The sequence below is a fragment of the Echiichthys vipera genome, assembly GCF_963691815.1.
Source record: "Echiichthys vipera genome assembly, chromosome: 15".
Classification (NCBI taxonomy): domain Eukaryota; kingdom Metazoa; phylum Chordata; class Actinopteri; order Perciformes; family Trachinidae; genus Echiichthys; species Echiichthys vipera.
Window position 1 is genome coordinate 19,961,386 of NC_139840.1, and position 27,686 is coordinate 19,989,071.

Genomic DNA, 27,686 nt, shown 5'->3' on the forward strand with positions numbered 1-27,686 from the left:
ATTAATCCGGAGTGATGTTAAGTCATGAATCCAAGAAATGTTGACTAGAAAACATCCTGACACATGACGGTGCTCGCTGAGAGGTCAGGTCCTGCATGGCTGGAGGTGTGACTGATATTGAAAGTAATTCTGTGTGCATGGTGCAAAGGTTTCCATGCATTTTATCCTGTCCTGCACTGGATCATTGCTTAACCTTTTATCGCACTTCATCTGTCACATATTTTCTTTATGTCAATAGAGTTGTCAGTCAGATGACGGGTTTGTGTTTTGTGAGGCTCAGATGGTTAAAATCCCACAGATCAAACCTTTGAATCCACTCTAATAATAAAATCAATAATATCAGGTCAAAATCAGGTGATTCTCAGCTGCTGTTCCAGGAAAACCCAGGTTTCCTTGGTTTCTGCTGACATTCACATGTTAACCGGTCGATTGTATTTAACTGCTGTCTGTAGATTGCATACATTGATTATTTGCTGAAATTGCTCGTTTACACAAACTTCTGAGTTTGCTACTTGTACTTGATTCTAAATCCCTCTGTAAACTATCTTGTCCTGTTGTTTGCTGTTCAGTCAGCGTGTTGGTGTTTTTTGTATGAATCTTGGCTGCAAACCAATTTCCTAGTAAGGATCAATAAAGATACTTTTGAACTCTGAAACTTGACACTATCAAGTATGGTAAAGGAAAACAACAATGAAGATGTTTCTCTCATTATTTACCATGTAGATTTCCTCTAATCACTGTTCAGTCACATTCCACTTCTTCTGTTTATCTCCAGTGACGAACGCCGGCTTATATAACAAAGTAAATGAATTACCGACGTCCTTTCTCCGTTTGGGCTTTTGTTTTGCTTCAAAAGTCGTAAAAAAATGAATCCTTTCACGCCCTTGACTTGGATTGAAGTTGCGACATCTTTGCTGACCAGACCAAAAGACTACTGTGATAAGAAAGCTTCAGAGAGTAAAGCACCGGTTAGAAATCCAGTAAATCAAGCAATCACTCCTTCTTCTTCCTTTGCAGTTGTTGTTGTTGTTGCACTTCTGACACAATGAAGGCGAGAGAGGCGAAGATTATAAACCAGGGACTGGAGGATGAAATGGTAAATATCACTTCCCATTTGAATGCTGCTCTCCCGTAATTGTCTTAAATGCTAACTTATTATGTTGTATAAGAACAGTGTCGGTGTGTGATTTTCAGTTGGTTTGCTTGATAAAAGCGTAATGACTTGTTTGGAGGGAGGTGGAGGGCGTCAATCAAAAATGATAATTGCAGCGTGTAGACTTTAAAGAGCATAAGGCATCAAGTTTGATTTGTGGACCACTGAAATCACACTTCTCAGTCTAGTGACAGAATGAAATAAATCTTATAGCAATAGTTAGACGTTCTGGGAAATACGCTTATTAACTTTCATGACATTTAGATGAGACATCACAATATAAAGCTACTGCCGGTTAGCTTAGCATGAAGACTGGAAAGAGGGTAAAACACTAAGCTTGGCTCTTTCCAAAGGTAACAGAGTTTTACCTTTAGACAGATCCAAGGAGGGTAAAAAGAGGAGACGTTACGGCACCTTCGTCATCTTCACCATCAGTTGCTAAAAGGCTCAATAGATGAACATGGAGATGATTGATTTGTTTCACTGTAGTGGCTACTTGGGTCAGAATCTAGTTTATATACAAGAGTATCAGCGTTAAACTTTTCCTTTGAACATCTACATTTTCAGTTCCAGGAGATCAGCTCACTGTAGCACCTAAAACTAAAAAATCACTGGATTTGAATGAACTAATTTATGTGTCTGTATGTTCTGTATATATTTGTCAAGAAATCCCATGACAAGACTATTCTACTAACAAGTATTATCTATGTAGCTAAAGCCCGATACTCCTCTGTGCTGTATACCTCATGAAAAAACACATCAATTAGTTGTACTGCATGTTCCTTTATTACAATGAACATAGGCTCTGTTTTATAAGTTAGATCACACACACACACACACACACACACACACACACACACACACACACACACACACACACACACACACACACACACACACACACACACACACACACACTGTCGTGTTACTGTAAATACTCACTAAAGCACCAAATGTGTATTAATCTGCTGCAGAAAATAGTCCCGAAGAACAAATGAAGTATTCGCTCCTGATTAACATTTGATAATAACTGCAGAGCGCAGCTGTTTCAGGAAATTACTTACAAATTACATTTTCCACAGGAGACAGTTTGACATGTCATATTAGAGAAATTACAGCTGTAAATTATAAAATGAAAGATGGCTGAATTCTATTTAGCTACTTCAGGGTCCTGGTTTTGTGCTTGCTGACTCGCTTTTACACTGCCGTGGCTTACTGTGACACTTGAAGACAACAGATTGTTAATGTTAATTATTATTTATTTAACATCTTTCTTTTTCACCAGGAGAGTCCCATTGAGATTTAAAATCTCCTTTTTCAAGGGAGACCTGGCTAAGACAAGCAGCAGCACAAATACAAACACGCAGTTACAGACAGGAAACGCAAAAAGAGACGCAATCAAAAATCAAGCAAAGGCGACTCATGAAAGAGCCCATTACACTACAAGGCCATATCAATGAAACTGCCTCCATATCTTTCACTTTGCGTTCTTCTGCAACATATTCCATGCAGAGGGTGCAGAGTACAGAAATGCCCCTCTGTACGGGCATTTGCTGTTAAAAATGTGTGTTACAAGATGCACAAATGCAGTAGTGTGTTAACATGTGTGTCTGCCCGTGCAGCAGGTGTGGGGTTATCAGCCCTGTCTGTGGAAGAGGATCCTGGTGGGTGTAGGTACTGTGTGCTCCGGGGGTCTCCTGCTGCTCCTTCTCTACTGGCTGCCTGAATGGGGCGTTAAGGGCACCTGCTCACACACCTCGCTGAGGGACGCACACACACTGCTGCTCAGGACCACGGTAGGGAAACTGCAGAACTAGCTTTCTTTTTTCACACAGTTGACTCGTTTAACAAATCCCTCTAATTCAGCATTTGTAAATGAGGCGATGTCTCTGTTCCCCTGCTAAAATATAGAAACTACTTACTGTAGATTTACTTCAGCGTTATACTCGTGTGAGTTCATTCAGTCCTTGTGCTGCTGCTCACAAATCATCCTGACACGTGTTACATTCTTTGGCACGCTCACCGTATTACTCTACAAGTGATGGATCCACTGTAGTCTCACAGCCAAGAAAAAATGTGATTCTTTATATTGTTAAACAGGATGAGTTCAAGCAGTGGTTTCGAGCCAAAGTACATGTGATGTCGGCTCCAGGGAGGAAACCCTTTGACGGCTTGGATCTGCAGTCCTCGGCTCAGCTGCCGACTGGAGACCGAGACCGCGGAGTCAGCGCCCTGCACGAGGAGCATCCTGGGAAATTTGCCCATACACAGCCTGCTCAGGTGCCTCAGTGGGAAACGGTTCCTGCTTTTTTTTTATCATTTGTTGCTCATCTGAAGCTAATTCTAGGTTCATATTCTATTGTAAATGACTGATCTGAGCATTTGATTGGTTTTAAAGACTAGAGTTGTTTCGGTACCGACACCTCCTATTTGGACTAAGCAGTAGTTCAATATGATGCTACACTGTCTTTCAATGGAATCGTATCATGTTGAGATCATATATTGAGATATCATGATACATCATTACATCATCTAAATCGATCATTTTCTTAATTTCTCAGAAAATCTGATGTGAAATATTTTAATATTTGGCACAATAGTTCTTAATAAAATGAGAAAATGTGATTTTTTTTTTTACTTTTTACGTATTAAATTCACACAGGACATATACTATTTATTTATTAATTAAAATCCAGGAGAACACACTCTATCCTGATATATATATATATATATATATATATATATATATATATATAGTTATCCAGATATTAAATTACCTTTATCGGGATAGAAGATTTTGACCATGTCGTCCGGCCCTACCTCAGATACTGCCTCGGTTTGAGCTGTGCACCGATCCAATAATAGTAATAATAATAATGATTTAGCCCAGAAAAAAATCTACTTTAAAGTAGTTAATTTATGTTCTTTTTCCATTATGACTGACTGTCAAACTAGATGATAAAAGAAAGTTTTGTGTGTATTTGGTCATGTTTTACAGGCCATACAACAATGATAGCAATCTTATCACATTCCTACATGATTAGCGATATTTAATTTTACTTTTTAACGCGTTGTTATCAGATCTGTACTCGGTATTGGCTGTTGACAATTTCAGGTATCGGAAAGGTATTGAAATGAAAAATGGTATCGAAACATCTCAATTAAAGATATGTTTTTATGTTTAGAGTCTCACTGATCGGCCGGATTTGTCTGTAAAGCTGTGACACGTTGAATATCTGTTCACCTCTCCCCTTCTTTCAGATCCATCACTTCACACACCACAGCACGAAATACTACTGGAACGATGGGATACAGAACTTTGAAATTTATAAGTAAGAGTCCCACTGAACAAACAATGTGCCTGTATTTGGAAATGTGTGTCGTTTCTTCGCTGAATAATGCGCATCATTGAATACTTTGTATACGTCTTGCTCTGCACAGTAGAAATGAATGTGTGTGACTTTTCTAGAGGCTTGGAGGATGTGAAGGTGAGCTGTGCAAACATCCACTCGGACCACAGCTCGGGGCTTTTTAAATCCCTGCAGGACTACAGGTGCACGCACAAACAAACAGGGCTTTCATGTTCTCCTTCAGATTGTTCTCTCATCTCTTTTTCTGATCTCTGAAAGTCCAAATGTTTCTTTATCAGGAGGTTGTTTTTCGGGGAGAATGAGATCGCCGTAAGAGTGCCGTCTCTGTTCAAGCTTCTCATAAAGGAAGTGAGTTGGAGCTGTTTGCGTGATATCACATCTGGCTCTCACTAACATCATCAATGCTAAACTTTTCTTTCTTCATCAGGTCTTGAATCCTTTCTACATCTTCCAGCTCTTCAGTGTTATTCTGTGGAGCGCTGAGGACTACTACTATTATGCTACCGCCATCGTTTTCATGTCTGTGATTTCAATAGCTACCTCACTCTATACCATTAAAAAGGTGAGTCATACAGGGATAGCAGTTTTTGGGAGGAAACACTCTTAATAATCTTATTCCATAATAATCTTTCCGGAGAAGTCTGTACTCTGCATCTTGTCCATTGGTGTTGTGTTTTTGATACAGTGTCTCTCTCCTTCCAGCAATATGTGATGCTGCATGACATGGTGGCGACACACAGCGTGGTCCGAGTTTCAGTGTGCAGAGGGAATAAAGGCATGTTTTACTTTAATGGCTGCAGGTCAACATTAGTGAAAGGTTGGCCCAATCAGAAAGTCCACACTCAGACTTAGAGGCGAATTCCTGGTGAGTCTGCGAGGGCTTAGGGCTGTCCCACTGTCAAACTACGAGTGATTGAGGGCTCTTTCGCAGACATTTTGAGCCCTTTATGCACACTTTCCGTATGTCCACATCTCTGTGGACTTTGCCTGAGGGAAATATCCACAATTCATAGCGTTGTGGCGTTAAAACACAGGGTTTCCATGGCAAGTCTGGAATTAAAGAAACGGAAAGATACGTTTTAAGCATGGCATATTAAATGTACACAGAAATTATACATTAACATGAAGGATTTAAGATGGTGCATAAAAAACATCTGAAATCAGAGGAAGTCAAACATAGGCTACATTACACACCTAGTTTATCCTTCAGCCATTTATTTTAATTTGGCTTTTTTTTTTTACACGAACAAGTTCATTTTATTCAACGTCACGTCCACTCTTTAGGCCTCAAAGACATTCAGCTCAGGCTGTTGGTCCTTTTAAGGGCCTTGGTCTTGGAGAAAGTAAAACATGTTTAAGTCCCAAACCTGCAATTGTACGTGACCCAATTTGGCATCATCAAAGTAACGCGATATGTTGCCGCAAAGTGCTGTCACATTCCTTTTTATACCATTTCGAGCCCTTGCAGCATCTTACCGGGTGACTCTATCAAGTCTGTGAGGGTTCAAGGGCTTAAGGCCTCATGGTACGTGTCCACAGGTCATTTCACCGCTTCCCATCCGTAAGCAGCTGAGCAATTCATTGTGGTAGTGTGGTGATACGTTTTTAGAGACAGGGTGTTAAGTTGTCTGCTCCTCATTTGCATAAATTTGAGGTCCAGGCTACTTAACGCAAATCACAGTCTTCCAGTTCAGATTCCCCGTCTCTCAAAACCCCCGGAAATCTTTTAAACTACCTTTAACTGATTCAAAATGATAACTGCTTGTGACGAGCCCATGAAGCGTCCAAAAATGCACTGTGGACACGAACTGTGCCATTATGACTGGGCCAATGTGTTGACATAAATCACATTATTGATCTCCACTAGCATCCTTGTGGTTCCCTGCAGAGAGGGTATGATGTCATTTTCACTGCTCTCCGTCTTCACGTTGTTCTCAGATATCGAACAGGCCATGTCAACAGATCTTGTGCCCGGTGATGTCATCATTATTCCAGCGAATGGGATGATCATGCCCTGTGACGCGGCGCTCATTCACGGGACCTGCATCGTAAATGAGAGCATGCTGACAGGTTGTATTTCCTTATAATTTCTTTTACATAAAAATCTAAAAACTCAATCTTGTTCACTTTACACTGCATTTCGAAGTCGTCGTCAGCGGATGGATTTCTCTCAGTTTTCCAGTCAAATGTTCTGGTGAATGCTAGTAAATGGAGTTAAGATTTTCTCTTGTCAAATTAGGTTCATCTTAACCATGTTAAGTTTTTAAAATAAATTTCCAGACTCAACTCCTTAATGTCCTTAATCTTCACGTCTTTTTTAGACATGGTACACCACTGCTTTTGAAGGGGTATATGCTGCACCTGATTGTACTATTCATTTACAATAACACTTCCACAAAAGTAGTAGTTGAGTCGTTGGGGAACAATTTTGTAATTGAGAAACGAGTCAGGAAGCCTGATAAAATTAATGGATCATTCCTAATTTCACAAATCAGTCATACGGACCACTTTCTTCACAAGTCATTCCTGATTAACTCTGAACCTGCAGCACGAAACTGCTTATGACTCATTCATTACTAATTGCTTCAACATTAGTTACTATTTTTGTGTGTCCCTCCCCCAAAACCAAGTAAATTGATACATAATGCTGATTATTTATTAAGAAATTCAATAAAGTGTTTTCAGAAACACATTTTAGTGTACGGTTTAGCTGTAAAAAGAGATTATTATTATTATTATTATTATTATTATTTAGTGAGTCCTTAAAATAGACCTTTTCAATGGAATTCCATGGCTAGGCAACAGGCTGGGTCATCTGTCAATCAATAACTACTCAATAAAATTTGATTAGGAGGTGCTCATTAACTTACAGTTGGTTCTTCATTTGTTTCCTGGTATCAGCTCAAAGTTTGTGACCTGTATTATGAAAGTGTAATCATGAGTAAAATTATTTAACATATTGTAGGTTGTCTCAGTTCTTTCACACAAAGTTAAACTACTGAAATTTATAAAAAAAAAATATATATTTTTTTTTACATTTTGTCAACTTTCTCAGTTTGGTGCAATATTTTGTGTGATTCATTATTTTAATTACGCACACACCGGTCAAGACAGATGTCCGTCCTCCACAGAGCTGGGTCTGTCCGTCGTTCCTGTCTGTTATAGGGAAGGTTTTCGTTGCCACCGTACTCTACAGAGGAATTGTTGGGTCTCTGTAAATCATAAATAAGTCATAGAGTGTGGTCTTTACCTACTCTGTAAAGTGTCCTGAGATAACTTTTGTTATGATTTGGCACTATAAATAAAATTGAATTGAAATGAATTGAACACTGCAGCGTTTGTTACGACGGCGTATTAGGGGCAAGTATGAAAAAAATTAATTACGGACCTCGGGGGAGGGAGGTAATATTAGTAGCAGAATTTTGAGATTCAAAGTCGGAAAAATAGTGTTTTGTCTTACACTCCCTGTTGAACTACATTGCTTCCGGACACAACACAGACGCTGCTGCATGCCGTGAAGGCTACTATGTCTGCAGCAAACCCTGATAAATACTGTGTTTTTAAGTTTAGAAAGAAGGAAGAACGCTCCTAGACTTGCTTCTTTGAATCTCATAAATCTGCAACTTTTTTCTCGAAATATTACCTCCTTCCCCCAGTTCTGTAATTTTTTTTCATACCCAATACGGCGTTGTAGTTTGTTCTGTTCTGTGGTGTTTTTTTTTTTGTTTTTTTTTTTTAAATAGATGTTAATTCTCCGTCCGTTTTCAGGAGAGAGCGTTCCAGTTACCAAGACAAGTCTGCCTAGTTCGGGCGAAGACGCAGCCGGGAGCTACTGTATGGAGGAGCACAAGAGACACACCCTGTTCTGTGGCACCCACGTTATCCAGACCCGCTTCTATGCTGGAGAACTGGTGAAGGCCGTTGTAGTCAGAACAGGTGAGGCATGAGTGGGAAGAACGGCGTGCGTATGAAAAAAAAACGTTGGTAGTTTAGCTCCAGCTGTAGCGTACAGACTGATCACCCTCGGGGTAACACACAGTCAGTGATAACAAGAAGATACACGTAATCAGATGTCATTATTTATGTGTTCCCGCAGGCTTCAGTACAGAGAAAGGCCAACTCGTGCGCTCCATCCTCCACCCAAAACCCACAGACTTCAAGCTGTACCGCGATGCTTATCTGTTCTTATTGTGTCTGGTCGGGGTGGCCGGGATCGGCTTCATCTACACCATTGTGCTCAGTATCATGAACAAGGTAACATTTTTCTTCGAGAGATGTTATGTTTCTATCATCCTATAGAAATCCTTCTTTGCCAGTCATTGATAGTTCCTCCTCGATCTCATCCAGGTTCCAGCCAAGACCATCATCATTGAATCTCTGGACATCATCACCATCACCGTGCCCCCGGCCTTACCCGCTGCCATGACAGCCGGTATCGTGTACGCGCAGCGCCGTCTGAAACGCGTCGGCATTTTTTGCATCAGTCCGCAGAGGATCAACATGTGTGGTCAACTGAACCTGGTTTGCTTTGACAAGGTAGACTAAACAGCAGTTGTTATTTCTTGGAATGTGATTTTGTTTTCTTGTGGTGTGGTGGTCAGCACTGTCGCCTCACAGAGAGAGAGTTCTTGGGTTCTAGGTTCGAATCCCGGCTGGGGCTCTTCTGTGTGGAGTTTGCATGTTCTCCCCGTGTCTGCGTGGGTTTTCTCCGGGTTCTCCGGTTTCCTCCCACAGTCCCAAGACATACAGGTGTTAGGTTAATTGATGACTCTAAAATTGCCCGTAGGTGTGAATGGTTGTCTGTCTATGTTCGTCTCTATGTGCCCTGCGATAGACTGGTGTCCTGTCCAGAGTGTACCCCACCTCACGCCCGATGTCAGCTGGGATCGGCTCCAGCCCCCCGCAACCCCGACAGGGACAAGCGGTTGAAGATGAATCAATGAATGAATGTTAAGAATCACGGCCAACTTCTGTCATTTAGAGGCTGCGGCTGGCTGTGCTTTAAAGCTGGAAGTGGAGAAAGTGGCATCACAAGAGACCTTGTATCCTACGAATTTAGACAAAATTTGAGGGGAAAAACTATCATGGCCATGTTCGCGGACTAGTTACCTCAAAAACAAAGGTTCTGTAGGTACCCAGGAGTCTCTGTTTTACAGAAATGCCCACTTTATGATAATCCAGATGGTTTGGGGCAAAAAAACATGTTTTTCCCATGCAGTACAAATGTGACGCTTATTTTAAAATGGTGTGTGTTCATATTTCTGCACTGAGGTCCCTAAACAGTCTTTAATGTCACTTGGGTCTGACTGGAAAGTTGAGACTTCAATGAGTCCAATTGTATTCATGTGTCATGATGTTAGTCCCCATAGTAGTCATTTCATTGCAGTGAGAATATTTTTTGGAAACTTAACCTCTAGGATAATCACAGCCTCATGAAACTTTACAACCACTAACGAGAGACCTGGGGCATTCAGAGGATGTAGGGCTTTCTTTTATTTTCTCTTATTCAACAGTTCATTTCTCTCCCCACATGCCCTTATTTAACCTTTATGAATTTTGCATGCTTTTTAGGAGTCTTGTCACACGGAAAGAGGCCAATAAAAATATTTTTAAGATAGCAAAAATCTTAAAATCTAAAGACCTAAATAAATGTTTTGTTTTTTTATTTGAGAGTCCGCACGGCACAGTATCTGGCCCTTGGGCGAATGTAGTAAAAGTAGTTGATGACCCCTGATTTATGAATCGAACATTTCAGCACTCACATAAACATTTTGTCCATTTTTCTGAAATGTGAAAATGTAATAAACTACTGGAACAAACTAGAGACCGAGGGCATTCAGAGGGCGGATGGCTTTTCTAGGTATATAGACAATAAGCGGGTTTTCTTAGGAGTTTACAGAACAGAAGTGCTCGCCATCCATTCGCTGAAAAATGCAATTCTTGGAGAAATCTCCAAATGTCAAAAGTTTTTAACCACAAATCACAGCACACATTTTTCTATGGCATTCTTTAATGTCGCGGTGTCTTAAAGAAATTCTAATCTTTCTGGCATTTTTACACTTTTCTATACAATTGCATTGGAGGTATTGCATGTTGCTGAAGGAGGTTCAAATAAACATTTGCATTCACCCCGCCATGTCACCGTACAAGAGGCCCAACTCCTGCTGCAGAGAACATCCCCCAAACCATGACACTTCCTCCTCCAAATTAAACTGACTTTTTACACACTTTCAGTCTTTCCCCAGTCCTACGCCGAACATAATCCCATCAAACACAAATGAATTGAACTCTGGACTAGTTCTCCTCTGTCCCCACAACATGCTCCTCAGCAAAGACTCACCTTTTTATTCTTTCTGCTGATGAGAGGTTTGGTCACTGCAGAGTGGGCTTTCAGTCCAAATTGCCTTAAACGTCGAGACGGAGCCTTGCCCTGTTCAGCACTGAACTGGTGAGAAACTCCAGCTGCAGTGTTGAACCGATTCCCCATTAAGAGTCACAACCCTGTCCTCTCGTGCTCTCTTTACGTGCACGACCAACCTTTTTTGGGGTTTTAAATGAATCTGGGTCCTTGTAAAGTTCAGTATTCTTGAAATCACAGACTTAACACCCAATCTCTCTCTGATGAGAGAGGGCCATCCTTTTGGCCTTCTCTTGGACAACCTGCCGTCGCTGGGTTTCAGTCACTGTAGAGCGGCTCGCCATCTTGTAAAGTAACCAGGAGAGCTGCGAGATAAATAGGATGTGTCCAACAATTAAGTAATTCGTCACCAAGTGCCAGATTAACACCAATAACTTGGAGGTATCTGAAAGTTTCCTGTAATTTTGCTCAAAATAAAGGTTTTTGTTGAAGTGCAGTGGTATAAGCACAGAGGATATTCTATCAAATTCTGGACAATAAAAAATAACAGAATTAATCAAGTATTAATAATTTGTTTTCTAATTTTGCTACCCAGTGTATGTCAGAAATTCAGGGTTTGTGTTCATTAGCTATCTTTTCAGTAACCATGCTTAACTTAATAAAGTCCTGCCTCAGGATTCATGAAAATGAATTATGAAGCATCCAAAACCCACTTCCAGTTCAAGTACGAGGAGAGTGACTTCATGGTTTTATAAGCGTTAGAACTCCACATTAAAATGAATAAAGATGTCTCGAGGCAGTGCTGAGTCCTTTTGGCCACAATGTCACGCATCAGGCTTTTAAAATATGTTCAGAAAGTAGCGTGTTCACACCAAAACCGCCAATTCATTCATGTCATATACTGTGAATTCAACCTTCCAGTCTGTTTACTTATTAGATTCAGCTTTTTACTGTTATCTTACTTATCTTAATACTGTGGTGGTGATTTACTCGGAAGTATCAAAATATATAATTGGAGCAATAATATTGTTTTATCTGTATAATATTGTTGTTGTTAAATAGGTTGTTTGTATAGCTGGAGTTTGAAATGAAAACCATTTGCCCCAGGGATTATTATAGTATTTTCTAATTCTGATAATACTGTAAAAGGCTTTTGTGACTTTGACATATCTAAAAAAACAAAATTATTCATTTAAATAATTGGAAACAATTTTTGAAACCTATGAATCATTTTAAAGTAAAAAATGTGAGTGATTGGTGTGTTGGTCGGTTTCTTGCTCTTCTATGACGTTAAACTGAACGGGCCTCGTGCAAAGAACCACTTGTACAAACAGATTCGTTCTTGTGTCTTATACAAGTGATTAACGACGAGAACTTCACCAATTTTTTCCTGTTTTGTATTTTCTCTAAGGTACAAACAATTTACGAGTAGTCCGACCTGTCGTAGGACTGAGTGCAGGCTGCAGTCATCCAAACCTCAGTGTTTCAGTAGATTGTATATTTTTATTACTTTGAAGTGATTTTGAATTTTAAAATCCTTTATAAATGACCTTTCATAATTATGTTGACACTGTCCTGTTTGACTCTGCAACTTGAATTATAATACCATCCTTAATATATTCCTATTGCTTAACAATATCTTCATTATTTTAAAATGACTATTGATGATATTGCATTACACTACATTATCAGTATGAACATATCAAACTGCAAAACAGCGTTAAATATTTGACCGTTGCAGTAATCGATCGCCTTGCTGTGTTGTGAGACGTTTAAAAGAAAAACCCTTTTCATTTGGAACCACTCCGTCTTTATTTCAGTGACCGTACGACCTTCAGGTGGCATAAATAACACTTGTTATAGTTCCCATTCCTTGGCTTAACTCTGCTGCTAACGCTGTGAAAATGATCGCCTTTCCGTTTACGGAGCTCTAAAACCAATATTTCAATAGGACATATGAGGCGGGAAGCAGAGCCCTTGTGTGGTATTATTGGGGCGTCGATTATGCCTAATTTGCAGTTCTCATGAATGCACACTTATTTACGTGCAGGTTGCATTCAGTATCTTTAGGTGCGTCATTTACACAGTTTTCTGACTTTGACGTGTAGCACACTTGTACGAAAAAATTAAAAGAATTTTAAGAATATGAAAATGTTCTTGCATGAGGCAAAATGTCTTTCGGTTTTGGCTTTGTTTGGCTGTTATTTGGGGTATTTTCTGGACCAGATGATTTCATGGACTCCCTCATCCACCAACCATCCCACTCCTTCGCAGCTTTCACCCTCCTGGGCGACAGGCGTGATCCGCAAGTGCGCTGGTTATGGCTGCCGGCGAGCTGCCTGTCTGCGTGGGAAACCTCGCTGACCTTTTTCCCTCACCCAATATGAGAACTGTTTCGAGTTTTCTGTTTTATGTGCTGGGATTTTTTTTTCCAAATTCTGCACTGTGCTTCCCACAGGAGCGCAGTGTGGGGAGTGCTTTTTTTATCCACCCCACCCTCATGTGACCCCCTTCATACCCTCTTTTGTAAAAGAATTTCCCCTCGGGGATGAATAAAGTTTGATTGATTGATGGAGAAATCAAACAGATTAACTAATACTTCAAATAGTAACAAGTTGCAGCCTCTAATGAAAGTTTGGTTTGTGATTGTTCATATGAGCCTGTGAATGTTCTCATTCGTCCACGTCATCGTTATCCTCAAAGCAATTTCAGTCAAAAGCAACTGGACTGGTTGTTTGTCTAGGAAGACGTTTCACCTCTCATCCAAGAGGCTTCATCAGTTCATCTGACCAGGCTGGGACTTTGTGCTCCAAGTGCCAACAGCCGTCGTTAGAGTGGCAGTCGTACATGAACTGATGAAGCCTCTTGGATGAGAGGTGAAACGTCTTCCTAGACAAACAACCAAGTCCAGTTGCTTTTGACTGACATTGCTTTGAGGATTGTTCATACGATGCAAACACTCTCATGCTGCCTGAAAGTGTCTTTTCACTTTTTTCTTTGCCTAGATGACATTATGGATTCTTTACTAAACCAGCAGCCGAATGTTTCAGCGAGATTATTTTAAGAAACTCAAAGTTTGTTTTAACTCTTCAGTTATATTTCTACAATGCTGCATGAACACGTCAGTCCTCGGCCCGCTGAAACACTGATGTGGAGGTGAAGAAAGTCCATCGAATGATTTTGCTTTCATAGTTTAAAAATAGGACTAAATAAATGTCTGTACCTCTGACAAATGTGGGGTAATAAAATTGATTTCCTGCTCTGAGGTGTGATTTAATACAGCCTGTGTTTTGTTTTCCTTCAGACCGGTACTCTGACTGAAGATGGTTTGGACCTGTGGGGGGTGCAGACAGCTCAAGATGGAAGGTAAGAGAGCCTTTTTGATTTTTTTTATATTTGCAAACACAAACACAGAGTTTCCACAAACAGGTAAGAATGTGTGACAGTGCATACTCTGAGACAATATAACTGTCTTAAACTAGGCGAAATCAAATGAATGATAAACCTATACACTCAATTATAATGTTTAAAAGAGAGGAGAAAGTATGTATTAATTCCTACCCCCTATCATGATGTAATTTTCTCTGTTCTCTTTTGCAGCTTTTCTCCCCCAGAGTCTGATGCAGCTAAAGAAAATCTGGTAAACTCTGTGTTTGTGGCCGGCATGGCTACCTGCCACTCGCTGACCAAGATAGAGGGTGAGCTCTCCGGAGACCCTTTGGACCTCAAGATGTTCAACGCTACAGGCTGGGTGAGGAGAGATTTTCAGTGTCCTTCAGTGTCACTGGCACCGCGACTAGCTTGGATACCGGTCTGCACATGAATTATGCAGCACCCTGCTCGTCGCCTTGGCAGAGCAAGTTCTTCTTGGCTAAAATGATAAAAGTCTGGTGACATGGGTACTTCAGCATGAACAGCAGAAAATGCCTCTTCCCTTCAAGAGGGAACTGGAACTAAGACTCAGAGTCTATAAGCTCAAAGCTTTATTAAAATATTATATGATCTCATTTTTTGTTAAGATCCTGGAGGAGCCCACAGAGGAAGAAACGGCGCTCCACAATCCCATAATGCCCACAGTTGTGCGACCTCCGAATCACTCCGTCCCTGAAGCAAATCAGAACAATCCACTGACTCAGAACATGGTACAGTGAATTTCCATGTCAATTCTTTGTGATAAGTAGATTTGTTTATGGCTGTAAAGAAATATATTAGTAATTTTGTGCCTGATTTTCAGAATTATATCATTAAATCCCTCTTTTTTTTTCTTAGGAGTTGTCTGGATTATCAGTAAGTTGTCCTTTTTTCACAAAAAAAGAATCATTCTTAAAGTGAATAATTCAACACAATTTTTTACCGAGAGTTAGATGAAAAGACTGATACCGCTCATGTTTGTGGTTTGTACACTAAATAAGAAGCTACTGCCAGCTGCTAGTTATAGCATACTTATGTTCCCCACTTTGTATGTGACCTTTTTTTTTAAAAAAGAGTCGTATGTTCCCCGGTCTTTTATTTTTTCCTCAACCGGTGCTGAATTCCAGGGCAAATAGGTCTATGTAGACCCAAACCCTGACCCTAACTGTAACATCTAACCCTAACAAAATGCTGAATTAAATCTGTGAAGGCGTAGGCTTATGCGACCGGGAACATAGGACCCTTTTTCGGGAAAACCCAAAGGACCCAGGAACATAAGGAGGACCCTGTTATAGCTATCTTAGCTCAGCATGGAGACTGGAAACAGGGGGAAACAGCTAGCATGGCTCTGTCCTAAGGTAACATAATACTGCTCACAAACTCCTCTAAAATTAATGAATTAACCCGTTGTTCCTTCTTTTGTCCAATCAATACAAAAACTGAAGTGTTAAAAATGTCAAGTTGTGGTATTTCAGCAGTTGTATGCAGGATTATTTCTTGGTTTGGAGCAGTCACTTCCTGGCAACCTCACAGTGATGCCTGTTGACAGACTCTGTTCTTCCTCTACAGAGCCAGGCTAGCTGTTCCCCTTGTTTCCAGCCTTTATGCCATCTCCACATTTACCATACAGACACGAGAGAACAATTTTCTAACCTGACACTCGGCTATTCTGTCTGCACTGAACAGGAAATAAAAACTGGTTATTTCACTAAACATGTTTACTACGTGTGTTTTGCTCCTCAGTCCTGTGAGATTGGTATTGTGCGTCAGTTCCCCTTCTCCTCGGCCCTGCAGAGGATGAGTGTGGTGGTCCGGAGGCTGGGGGAGAAACACATGAACGCTTACTTGAAAGGAGCACCGGAGGTTGTAGCCAGCCTCTGCAAACCGCACACAGGTCTGACACTTCTTTATGATCAAGTTTAGGGTGGAGACAAAAAAAATGTTATTAAAAAAAGAGGCTATACTGACACGATCCTTCAGTTCCACAGAGCTTCACAGAGACTCTGGAGACCTACACCAGGCAGGGCTTCCGGGTTATTGCCCTGGCACATCGACAGCTGGAGTCCAAACTGTCCTGGCACAAAGTCCAGAGCCTCAGCAGGTATGCCTCCCTCCACAGATAACACTGTCTACAGTACACGCAGCTACTGACGGAGACCCTAAAACACTGTAACTCCCTTTTTTAAGTCTGGCTCCACTGATAACTGAACAAACATATATCAAATGACATAATGTCCAAATATTTACAGTGCTGCTACAGAGGAGCAGAGAGTGTTCCAGTTACAAGAGCAAGTTTCAGAATCAAACTACAAAACATTTGCTGCAGAGAGAAATCCTTCATAGAAAAAACACAGAAAACATCAGTTTGTCCACCAACAATAAGCTGCAGTAACAGCCAAAAGAAAAGGTGCAATTTGAGTTAAAGCGCTTAGCTGTAATCAGAGCCCCACCTCAATATGAATGAACTGTTTGGTTATCTTGCTAGATTTACAAGCCCACATGACAGTTTGATTAAACGCATTCCTTTCTATTTGTGAACACGATTCTGATAAATGTAGGAAATAATTAACTAAGTACAAATCGACAGGAAAGGTTAGCAAAAAGGCAGGATTTATAGGATATAAAGTGACTTGAAAGATACATTTTTTAGGGTATTGGTGACAAATAAATCGTGTATATTATGGTAAAATGTATGATTTGTTGCTTTTAGGGACTTAATAGAAGCCAACATGGAGTTCCTTGGTTTGATCATCATGCAGAACAAAATAAAAGAGGAGACTTCCGGAGTTTTGCGTGAATTACGGCGAGCTAACATCCGCACTTTGATGGTCACGGGTAAATCTTTAATCTAAAGTTTAGTGGCTTTATTCACTATTATTTCATCATTGCATTGATGCCTGATATGCTGTGTAAAAAATGTAATAGCCAGTTTTAACATTAGTTCATTCTCTCTTTTATCCTTTGTCAGGTGACAACATGTTGACGGCGATATCGGTGGCTCGGGATTGTGGGATGGTGCGTGCACATGAGAGGGTCATTGTTGCAGATGCTGCGCCACCTAAGGATTTACACCCTGCTAGTATCACGTGGCATTACACTGAAAACCCCACCCAGACCAACAAGGACAGTCAGGTGAGCCCAAAATCAATATATAAAAACCCCCAAAACACTTTAAGGGTATTTGTTTTACTACCAGGGGTGTAGTGCTATATTTCTTACTACCGGAGCGCACATGCAATATTAAAATGTTCCCCCTTTTCTATATAGACCTTGCATACTGTTTTAACTAATGATGATACGCTGCAGGGGTATTTTCTTCTATACTGTACTTCTCTGGTGTTTCTGTGGCTGGTTAATATAGTGTTTACAATTCTGCATAACCACCTGACTGTTTTTTTTAATACAATTTTGATGATTGATTTTCCGGCATCTCATTGCAGATATTTGCCCCTAAAGTTGAAATATAATTTTTCTCAGAAGGAATAAATGCTGCAGCGTTTGATCAAACCACCACCATTGAAGCATGCATGTCAATGTTGCATGTACACGCTTATCAATAACCAACTTACTGCATGTGTCAGTCATACAAGAGCACAGAAAGATGTTCGATTACATGGGGCCGGGTCATATTTCAATATGAAAATTTATCGTTCTTCAATTTACATCCTGAAATAATCATATTGAGATTTTGTGAAACACAATTACGTGTCTATATTGACAATAACAAGCACATTAACTTCTCAGAAAATGTTTTTGGAAATCCCTGAAATGATGTCACTTGAAAATCGCCATTTTAGTTTTATAATCAACCTTCACATTAACACACAGTTCAATGCAATTAACATCTGTGAGCAGATACTGAGATAAAGTCCTTCTGTAGAACGCAATAAAAGACGGAAGATATGCAGTATATCGCCAAAGTAAATATTTTTCTATAATTTCTATCTCAATGTCAGATAGTTATACAGTGGGTACGGAAAGTATTCAGACCCCCTTAAATTTTTTACTCTTTGTTAAATTGCAGCCATGTGCTAAAATCATTTAAGTTCATTTTTTTCCTCATTAATGTACACACAGCACCCCATATTGACAGAAAAACACAGAATTGTAGACATTTTTACAGATTTATTAAAAAAGAAAAACTGAAATATCACATGGACATAAGTATTCAGACCCTTTGCTCAGTATTGAGTGGAAGCACCCTTTTGAGCTAATACAGCCATGAGTCTTCTTGGGAATGATGCAACTAGTTTTTCACACCTGGATTTGGGGATCCTCTGCCATTCCTCCTTGCAGATCCTCTCCAGTTCTGTCAGGTTGGATGGTGAACGTTGGTGGACAGCCATTTTGAGGTCTCTCCAGAGATGCTCAATTGGGTTCAAGTCAGGGCTCTGGCTGGGCCATTCAAGAACAGTCACAGAGTTGTTCCGAAGCCACTCCTTCGTCATTTTAGCTGTGTGCTTAGGGTCATTGTCTTGTTGGAAGGTGAACCGTCGGCCCAGTCTGAGGTCCATAGCACTCTGGAAAAGGTTTTCGTCCAGGATATCTCTGTACTTGGCCGCATTCATCTTTCCTTCAATTGCAACCAGTCGTCCTGTCCCTGCAGCTGCAAAACACCCCCACAGCATGATGCTCCCACCACCACACTTGACTGTAGGGATGGTGTTGGGCAGGTGATGAGCGGTGCCTGGTTTTCTCCACACATACCGCTTAGAATTAAGGCCAAAAAGTTCTATCTTTGTCTCATCAGACCAGAGAATCTTATTTATCATAGTCTGGGAGTCCTTCATGTGTTTTTTGGCAAATTCTATGCGGGCTTTCATGTGTCTTACTCTGAGGAGAGGCTTCCGTCGGGCCACTCTGCCATAAAGCCCTGACTGGTGGAGGGCTGCAGTGATGGTTGACTTTCTTGAACTTTCTCCCATCTCCTCACTGCATCTCTGGAGTTCAGCCACTGTGATCTTTGGGTTCTTCTTTACCCCTCTCACCAAGGCTCTTCTCCCCCGATTGCTCAGTTTGGTTGGACGGCCAGCTCTTGGAAGAGTTCTTGTCATCCCATACGTCTTCCATTTAAGGATTATGGAGGCCACTGTGCTCTTGGGAACTTTAAGTGCAGCAGAAATTTTTTTGTATCCATGGCCAGATCTGTGCCTTGCCACAATTCTGTCTCTGAGCTCTTCAGGCAGTTCCTTCGACCTCATGATTCTCATCTGCTCTGACATGCACTGTGAGCTGTAAGGTCTTATATAGACAGGTGTGTGGCTTCCTTAATCAAGTCCAATCATTAGAATTAAACACAGCTGGACTCCAATGAAGGTGTAGAACCATCTCATGGATGATCAGAAGAAATGGACAGTACCTGAGGTAAATATACAAGTGTCACAGCAAAGGGTCTGAATACTTATGTCCATGTGATATTTCAGTTTTTCTTTTTTAATAAATCTGTAAAAATGTCTACAATTCTGTGTTTTTCTGTCAATATGGGGTGCTGTGTGTACATTAAAAGGAAAAAAAATGAACTTAAATGATTTTAGCACATGGCTGCAATTTAACAAAGAGTAAAAAATTTAAGGGGGTCTGAATACTTTCCGTACCCACTGTATGTTCTCATCCTTGCATGTTATGGTCATTTTACACTACAGTTCTTAATAAAATGAGAAAATACTTTTCATTTGTCAAGTTTGGAGGATACAAAAATAGGTGTTTGCCATGTGGTTATTTCACATAGACTATTTATTTATTGAATTGCCAGAAAATATGCTTCATCATGAGATATATCTCATGAAAATGAGAGATGAAATCACCTTTATTGCGCTCAGTCCTTGGCAGCGGCATGGGTTCATCCCCTCTCCCCTCCTTTTCCTGTCACTCTTCAGCTGCTCTAAAATAAAAAAAAGGAAATAAAATGCCCTAAATAAAACAGTAATGATAAAAAAAAATGATTGGGATAGACAGGATTCGTACAGGTGCTTAAAAATCCTTAAAAATGCTTGAATTTTAATGTTGTGTATTCAGGGTTCGAAAAGAAAATGCTTGAAATTGTATCTGCATTTCTTTCACAACAAATAACTATAGAGTAGAAATAAGATAAATCAGAGCCTGAAATGAAAACGTGAAATAATAATTTGCAGTTTGTATGTATTAGTAGAAATATATTATTGTACCACCGCTGTAAGGTTCTGGAAAAGCTTGAAAATGGACCTTGAAAGTGCTTGAAAAGTGCTTGAATTTGACCTTTGAAAAGATGTACGAACCCTGGATAGAAGATGTGGCCGTATCCTCCAGCCTGATGATTAAATCATTCAAAAGTCACGCAAGATCATAGAAAGTTTGGTTGGTTTTCTGTTGTTTTCTGGTGATATTGTCTCATCCTCTCTCTGTCAGACTGTGGAGATAAATCTGGAGGACGGAGTATACAGCAAGCACGTTACTCAGCAGGGACAAAGTTATCACTTTGCTGTGACTGGCAGAGCCTTCGCCGTTATCACAGAGCACTTTCCTCAACTCATCCCAAAGGTACAGGCTCATCTTCTGACACAATCCGCTACATGATTCAGAGTAGTATAAGGTTTACAACTAAGCTATTTTACAGATAAACAGGTTTAGTTTAAGTCTCCGTCATGGATTTAACTGTAATTCGTCGTCTCTCCACATGGGGGCGCTGCAGCTCGTGCTGAGAGCCACTGTGTTTGCCCGCATGTCTCCAGACCAGAAGACTCAGCTGGTGGAAGTCCTGCAGGGCATCGAGTGAGTCTCTCATCAGTTTGTGGCCTAATTTCCATCTGTCTGAGATTTTATGATTATATAGATTCATCATCGGAAAATTTTCAACTTTGAATGTTTTTTTCCTTCCAGCTACACTGTTGGGATGTGTGGTGATGGTGCTAATGACTGTGGAGTAAGGATGGACTTTTATATAATATGCATGAATCATAACATAACAATATACTTTGTCCCATCTGATACCAAACTGATGTAAATAATACATACATACAAAATAAAACACATTCAAATTCTTTAATCATTATCATATTTGAAAAATAGTCAACTATCCAACAACATTTTATGTTGACATCATACATACATACTTTAATTTTTATGTCCAGGTTTGAAAAGTGCTTGAATTCTGGATGAAGTGCTTGAAAATGCGTGAAATTTTATCCACATTTCTTTCACAACATATAGCTAAAGAATAATAATTTCATTTCTTATCCTTCTGGTATTATGAGACACAATTTTAGTTGTTTATAGCTTAATACCATCTCTTTTAATCTCATAAAAAAGGTGAAATAATCACTTTCAATATGTATGTATTCGTATATGTAATATGTAATTTACCACAGCTGTAAGGTGCTGGAGGACCTTGAAAGTGCTGGGATTTGCCCTTGGAAAAGGTGTACGAACCCTGTACATAGTCTTTAAAAGTTGCACGTGGTATTAAAATGCTAACAAAATATTATTTTTGTTTATTGAACACAATGTGTTGCATGTAAAATCTCATTCTTAAAAGTTTCTAGTATCCAGAGTGTAAAATATTTCCACCTGAACTGTAGAAGACAAACATTGAAATGCTCAAATAAAAGTGCAGCACATTAAAACTTCCACCTCATCTTCTTGATCACATTTAACTGCAAAGTGATTTTATACTAATGAAGCTCTCTCTCTGTCTCAGGCTTTGAAGAGAGCTCACAGCGGGATCTCTCTGTCCGAGCTGGAGGCTTCTGTTGCTTCCCCCTTCACCTCCTCCACCTCCAACATCTCCTGTGTCCCCAACCTCATCAGGTAGAAACTCGCTCCTGATGGGATATCATCCAGAATTTGACATTACAGAAATATACTAAACTGTATGTTGCACATTGTTACATTGAACTGAAACGTGTTAACAATGATACCAACTGTGTGAATTGACCCTTTTTAAATGTTTCTGTTGAGCTTTCTAATTATAATCCTCTCTAATTGTCTTACCTTCCTAAGGGAGGGCCGAGCTGCCCTCATAACATCGTTCTGCGTTTTCAAGTTCATGGCTCTCTACAGCATCATCCAGTACCTCAGTGTCACGCTGCTCTACTCGGTAAACACACTGCTGTCTCTCACTCTTTACACTTTACACTGCAGTCCCAGTGCAGCTCTGGAACACGTTAATGGTGAGAAATATCATTGTATTATTTGTTTTACTTTGAATAAATCAGGAAACACATGTTTTAGTGTAACTGTATATTTCCTCTTTGAGAATTGGATATGTTGAATGTTGCAGCAGCTCATATACAAGATTCAAGATTCTGCTGCACAAATCTTGTCCTGTTTCCTACAGATTCATGTGCATTATCAGTCAAATACATGCGAGATAATGTCACATCGTCATCTTCCATTCTGAAAAACATCTTTTGCTCAGACAGCTTTTTCTGTGGAAGAATCAAAGTCCTGGAACTTGCTGTCTGATCACTTGACATTTGCTGCAAACTTCACTTTTATATAACAAATCCTGGTTATTTAGCAACAAACCTGTACTCATGTCTAGTTTTTCAATGTAATGTTTTAATATGTGTTTTAGCGTATCTTGCTGAATTCAGTTTTTACCTTTTTCCCCTCACATTTCAAGTCCGTTAGTTTCATAAAACCCCTTCTAGGCACAAAGTGCTGCAAACTAGCATCTGCTATAAACACTATGATACGGATATGTATTTTTGTCTCTCTATTGTATATTGTGTCAGTCAAATAAATCAATCCATTCATAAATGAATCCATTCATCTGCTGCTCTCTCTGTTTATTTATCTTCAAGATTCTCAGCAACTTGGGAGATTTCCAGTTCCTCTTCATTGACATCGCCATCATTCTCATCATTGCCTTCACGAGTGAGCAGCACAGAGACCAAAAACGCTTTTAATCAGTGTTTGAATGCGAAAAACAATGCAGTGAGATGACTTTTACATTATTAACACACAGTAACGTCTGTCTTCAGTGAGTCTGAACCCGGCATGGAAGGAGCTGGTGTGGCGTCGCCCACCGTCCAGCCTGATCTCCGGCCCGCTGCTCTGCTCAGTTCTGACCCAGATCCTCACCTGTCTGGTCTTCCAGGTCCTGGCTTTCCTCTTAGTACGACAGCAGAGCTGGTATGAGACATGGACGCCTCAGTCAGAGTGAGTATCACGTCTGAAATTAGCTCCTGCCGAAAGTGAATCAGTAAAATTATTGGATCACAGAGGAATTTATCTAAATGCTACCATATACAGTCTTTTGCCTCGGCCTCCATCTTTGTCCCTGCCGACCTGCGTACGCTCCAAACCTTTCTGCATTCCTGCGCACACTGAAAAACTGAGACTAGAGGGAGCAGCCATATAGTCGGGACTGATCTGGTGCTTCCTGTTTTATGATGCTTTATTGTATTAGTTTGTGCCTTTAAATTCAATTTTATTTATAGTGCCAAATCATAACAAAAGTTATCTCAGGACACTTTACAGACTAGGTATAGACCACACTCTGTGTTGTGTCTATACTTTCTAAGTTGACCTCTGAGCTTTTGTATTTAACGTACCTCGTGTTGAGTTTGACTGTATGTATTTTAAAGGCCCATCCGAGGAAATGCATTGCAAAATATGTTAAAAATAAAATAATCTATAAAGCTGGTCAGTAGAAAAAAAGAAAAAAAACAGCAGTGCAGAGAGAAAAAGGAAACCGAGACATTTTTAAATGTGTTGTCTTCATCTCATCTCATCTCATATTCAACTGCTTATCCGGGGTCGGGTCGCAGGGGCAGCAGCTTTAGCAGGGGACCCCAAACTTCCCTTTCCCGGGCCACATTAACCAGCTCTAACTGGGGGATCCCGAGGCGTTCCCAGGCCAGTGTGGAGATATAATCTCTCCACCTGGTCCTGGGTCTTCCCCGAGGCCTCCTCCCAGCTGGACGTGCCTGGAACACCTCCCTAGGGAGGCGCCCAGGGGGCATCCTTACTAGATGATCCTGAACCACCTCAACTGGCTCCTTTCAATGCAAAGGAGCAGCGGCTCTACTCCGAGTTCCTCACGGATGCTGAACTTCTCACCCTATCTCTAAGGGAGACTCCAGCCCCCCTCCTGATTGGACATGTGTTGTCTTATTTCTGAATATTTCTGAATGCAGAACCTTTCAGATGTTTGTATTAACTACCGGTTGCTCCTCTCCTGTAGCGCCTGTAATGTTTCCAGACCTCACAGCCTGAATGTAACGAGCCCCCACGACCACAAAAACATCAAGAACTACGAGAACACCACCCTCTTCTACGTCTCCTCTTTCCAGTATTTGGCTGTGGCCATCATTTTCTCCAAGGGGAAGCCCTTCAGACAGCCAAGCTACAAGAACTGTAAGATTCATGTGCTGCTTCATCGGGAGACTGTCAGGGTGACGCGTATAGAGAGGGATTATTGTCAGAGCAGAATGGGTTAAAATTTTACACGTTTTGAAATTGTGGTATTACGTACAATGCTGAAAAAAGCGTTTTAAACAAATAATTTTTAAAGTGTTTTTTTCACATTTATTAATGAGTTAAAATGCGTTAAAATTTTCCAGATTTTGAAATTGTGGTATTGCGTACAATGCTGCTGAAAGATTTAAGGTGTTTTTTTTTATTAATAAAGATTTTAAAAATGGAATATTAGGTAAAAAGTTAATATAAAAAAAAGTAAATGTAGATTTTAACTTGTCTTAAATTCAGTTTTCCAAAATTATAATGCATCCATTCCTTTTCTAAAATATATATTTTTGGATCACTTCAGTATAGTTTGACATACAAATACACATACGATCTCTGCTGGCACTAATCACGTTATATATATGTAATGCACTTAGAGCTGCAATAATTAATCTTCTCAAATATCAAGGGTTCCTACTTTCCTTTTATATCATATTAAAGTGAATGTCTTTGGGCTTTGGAGAGACAAAATTAGACATTAAAATCACCTTGGACTTGAGAAACTGATTTTTCACTGTATTCTGACATTTTATAGACCAAGCGATTAATCGAGAAAACACTTATTTGCAGTTGAAAATATCCATTTAATCTAGCATTACTGAATTTCTTTTTTATTCTATTCCATTAGGGCCGTTTATGCTGTCCTGCATCGGCCTGTATACTTTCCTCCTGTTCATCATGCTGTATCCTGTCCCTGCCATCGACAACTTCCTGGAGGTAAACTTAGTTTTTCTCATTTCATTTCTCTTGAATGCTGGTGCGCGGCTGCTCTAAAATATATAATAAATGTCCTGGCTGTAGATGTGAACAGTAGAAACATGAAAGTAGAAACATTTGTAATAGTGTAACAGCAGTTGCATGAAGTTGCTAGTGTGAATTTGTGTGTGTGGTGTTGCATTCAGTGCTCTCTTCCTGCCGCTCTGCCTCCACTCAGATCGTGTGTGTTCCCCACGACTGGCGCGTTACACTGGTCATCATTGTCATAGTGAATGCGGCTGTGTCTTTCATGCTGGAGGTACGCTTTAGACACATCACACCCTACAAAGCTCCTTGTGACTGATCTCCGTTTTTTTTAATTAGAAAACTGTGATTTGCATGCATTGATTTTTTTTTTTTTCTGCTGAATCGGTGCTCAGTAGTGCATCGCTGCCTAATGAATGAAATCAATGAATCGTGTTTGTTGTTTTTTTTTATGTTTCCTTTTGAGTTATTTCTCTGTGCCTTTCTGTGGCCGTAACCCAATCTTCATGACCAGCCTTTTCTCAAGCTCCCACTGAAATCTTCCGTAGATTTTGTTCCTTGACATCATCTTGCGGAGGCTAGTTTTCAGATGCAATCAGGGGGTAAATCGCCCCGCAGAGCCCCCGTCTGCTGACGCACCTCAGGTTTGAAGCTTTTGCCTTTTTTGTCTGATTTCACTTGATAGAAATAGTTATGCACATTCTTAACTTGTTGCTCTCTAATTATCTTGCTTCGTATTTTCCTCTGATGACATTTTACAGTGTTGTGACTGTTGTATAAATAATCATTCGAGACTAAATCTAATAGAACTGAATATTAAATATTATCCAGCGGGTCATGGTTTTATTCCACTACATTTCATTGGAATTCATTTGACCATTTCTGGCTCATCTCATCAATCCATCAATGGTCTTTTCAGGGAATGTTTGGAATATTTTATGATTTATTTTAGGTGCAGAAACTGGTACAAACTAATTATTAATATATATGTTAACATAATTTATTCTGGATTACCACATAATTTGTCCTCATGGTTTGAAAGTGTCAAATAATCCCAGTGTTTCCTGCAAATAAAAAGAAAGCACTGTGCATCATCTTGCAATGTGAATAAAATATATTTGGTGCTTTGGTCCCAAAACTACCTGAAGGAGCTCACTCATGCATTCAGCAGCGGTAATATAAAAGAAAACATCCATAATTCTGGCTCACTGACTAGTTTCTAATGTTCATACTTTACGTGTTGCCAGGAGGCCAATGCCCGCTGGGGCGCGTCCTTCCTTTCCTGGTTGTTCTGTCGGAGAAACAAGCCCCCAAGGGTGCGCTACATGCACCTGGCCCTGGAGCTGCAGGAAGACGCCGACTGGCCCCCCAGACCCTCCACCGTCACCTACGCCAGCGATCCACAACCCTACGTCTCTGCCCCCTCTGACACCAAGGGGACCAACAAGCAAATTACTGCACAGACTAAACCTAAAACCTTAGCTTGAGTTGAGCTCAGAGATGCGACGGACGCTCAGATGATGTGTGTGACCATTCCAGGAGCCTCATTAAGGTGAGGCCTCCTACTGCAACGACTGAATGACACTGTGAGCTGCTCAAACATAAAGTCTTTTCCATTTTTGATTAACCTCATCAGAATAGACGAACACTCTGCACTTGTCACACTGCTGAAACTTAAGCCAGAAGCCTCTGTTAAAGGAACAGTTCAGCATTTTTGGGAAATACAGTACGCCCACCGCGACCACGACGCTTGTATTGTTTTCACCCTGTGAGTCATCATGGCAAAATGTGGTCCTGGAGACACCTACAGGCGCGTTAACTACCACAGAGGCGGTCTTAAGTACTTTTCAAGGTGTTTAAATGTCTGTCTGTCCCCCTGATAGAGTCGCAACTGTGCAAGGTGCAGTGATGAAACTTTACAGGTGTGTAGTTAAGATCGAAATGAAGGCTTTACTTGAAAGTGGGTGTGGTCTGAGCAAGGACTCCGGAAGTATCACCCCTGCCCCTCCATCTCATTTGGCATTGCAGCTAGTTTGATCCCTTCGCAAGATGGTTCACTTCCGAGAGTTAAATGAGAAGAGTGATACCACTTTTATACGTATACGGTAAATAAGAAGGTAATGAAGGCACCTGTCTGTTCAAAGACTGGGAATAGGGGAAAGGGCTAATCTGGCTCTTGTCCAAAAGGTAAAATAGTTCTAAAGTT

At 40.4% G+C, this 27,686-nt stretch overlaps 1 protein-coding gene across 1 annotated transcript; it reads left to right on the forward strand.

The window, feature by feature from the left end:
• Positions 1 to 1,045: 1,045 nt before the first annotated feature.
• Positions 1,046 to 26,143, forward strand: LOC310957312 (polyamine-transporting ATPase 13A3-like; the record flags this gene model as incomplete). Its single annotated transcript, XM_083927811.1, is given in 30 exon segments — positions 1,046 to 1,096; positions 2,776 to 2,949; positions 3,254 to 3,433; positions 4,415 to 4,485; positions 4,623 to 4,706; positions 4,803 to 4,872; positions 4,952 to 5,086; positions 5,227 to 5,299; positions 6,463 to 6,596; positions 8,298 to 8,460; positions 8,621 to 8,778; positions 8,872 to 9,060; positions 14,187 to 14,248; positions 14,483 to 14,633; positions 14,902 to 15,024; positions 15,980 to 16,187; positions 16,274 to 16,394; positions 17,004 to 17,128; positions 17,262 to 17,425; positions 20,678 to 20,809; positions 20,961 to 21,040; positions 21,149 to 21,191; positions 21,966 to 22,075; positions 22,268 to 22,364; positions 23,074 to 23,146; positions 23,254 to 23,431; positions 24,459 to 24,631; positions 25,368 to 25,456; positions 25,674 to 25,754; positions 26,029 to 26,143. Coding segments are annotated over 30 exon segments (3,594 nt in total). The 3' UTR covers positions 26,131 to 26,143.
• Between the last annotated feature and the right edge of the window lie 1,543 nt (positions 26,144 to 27,686).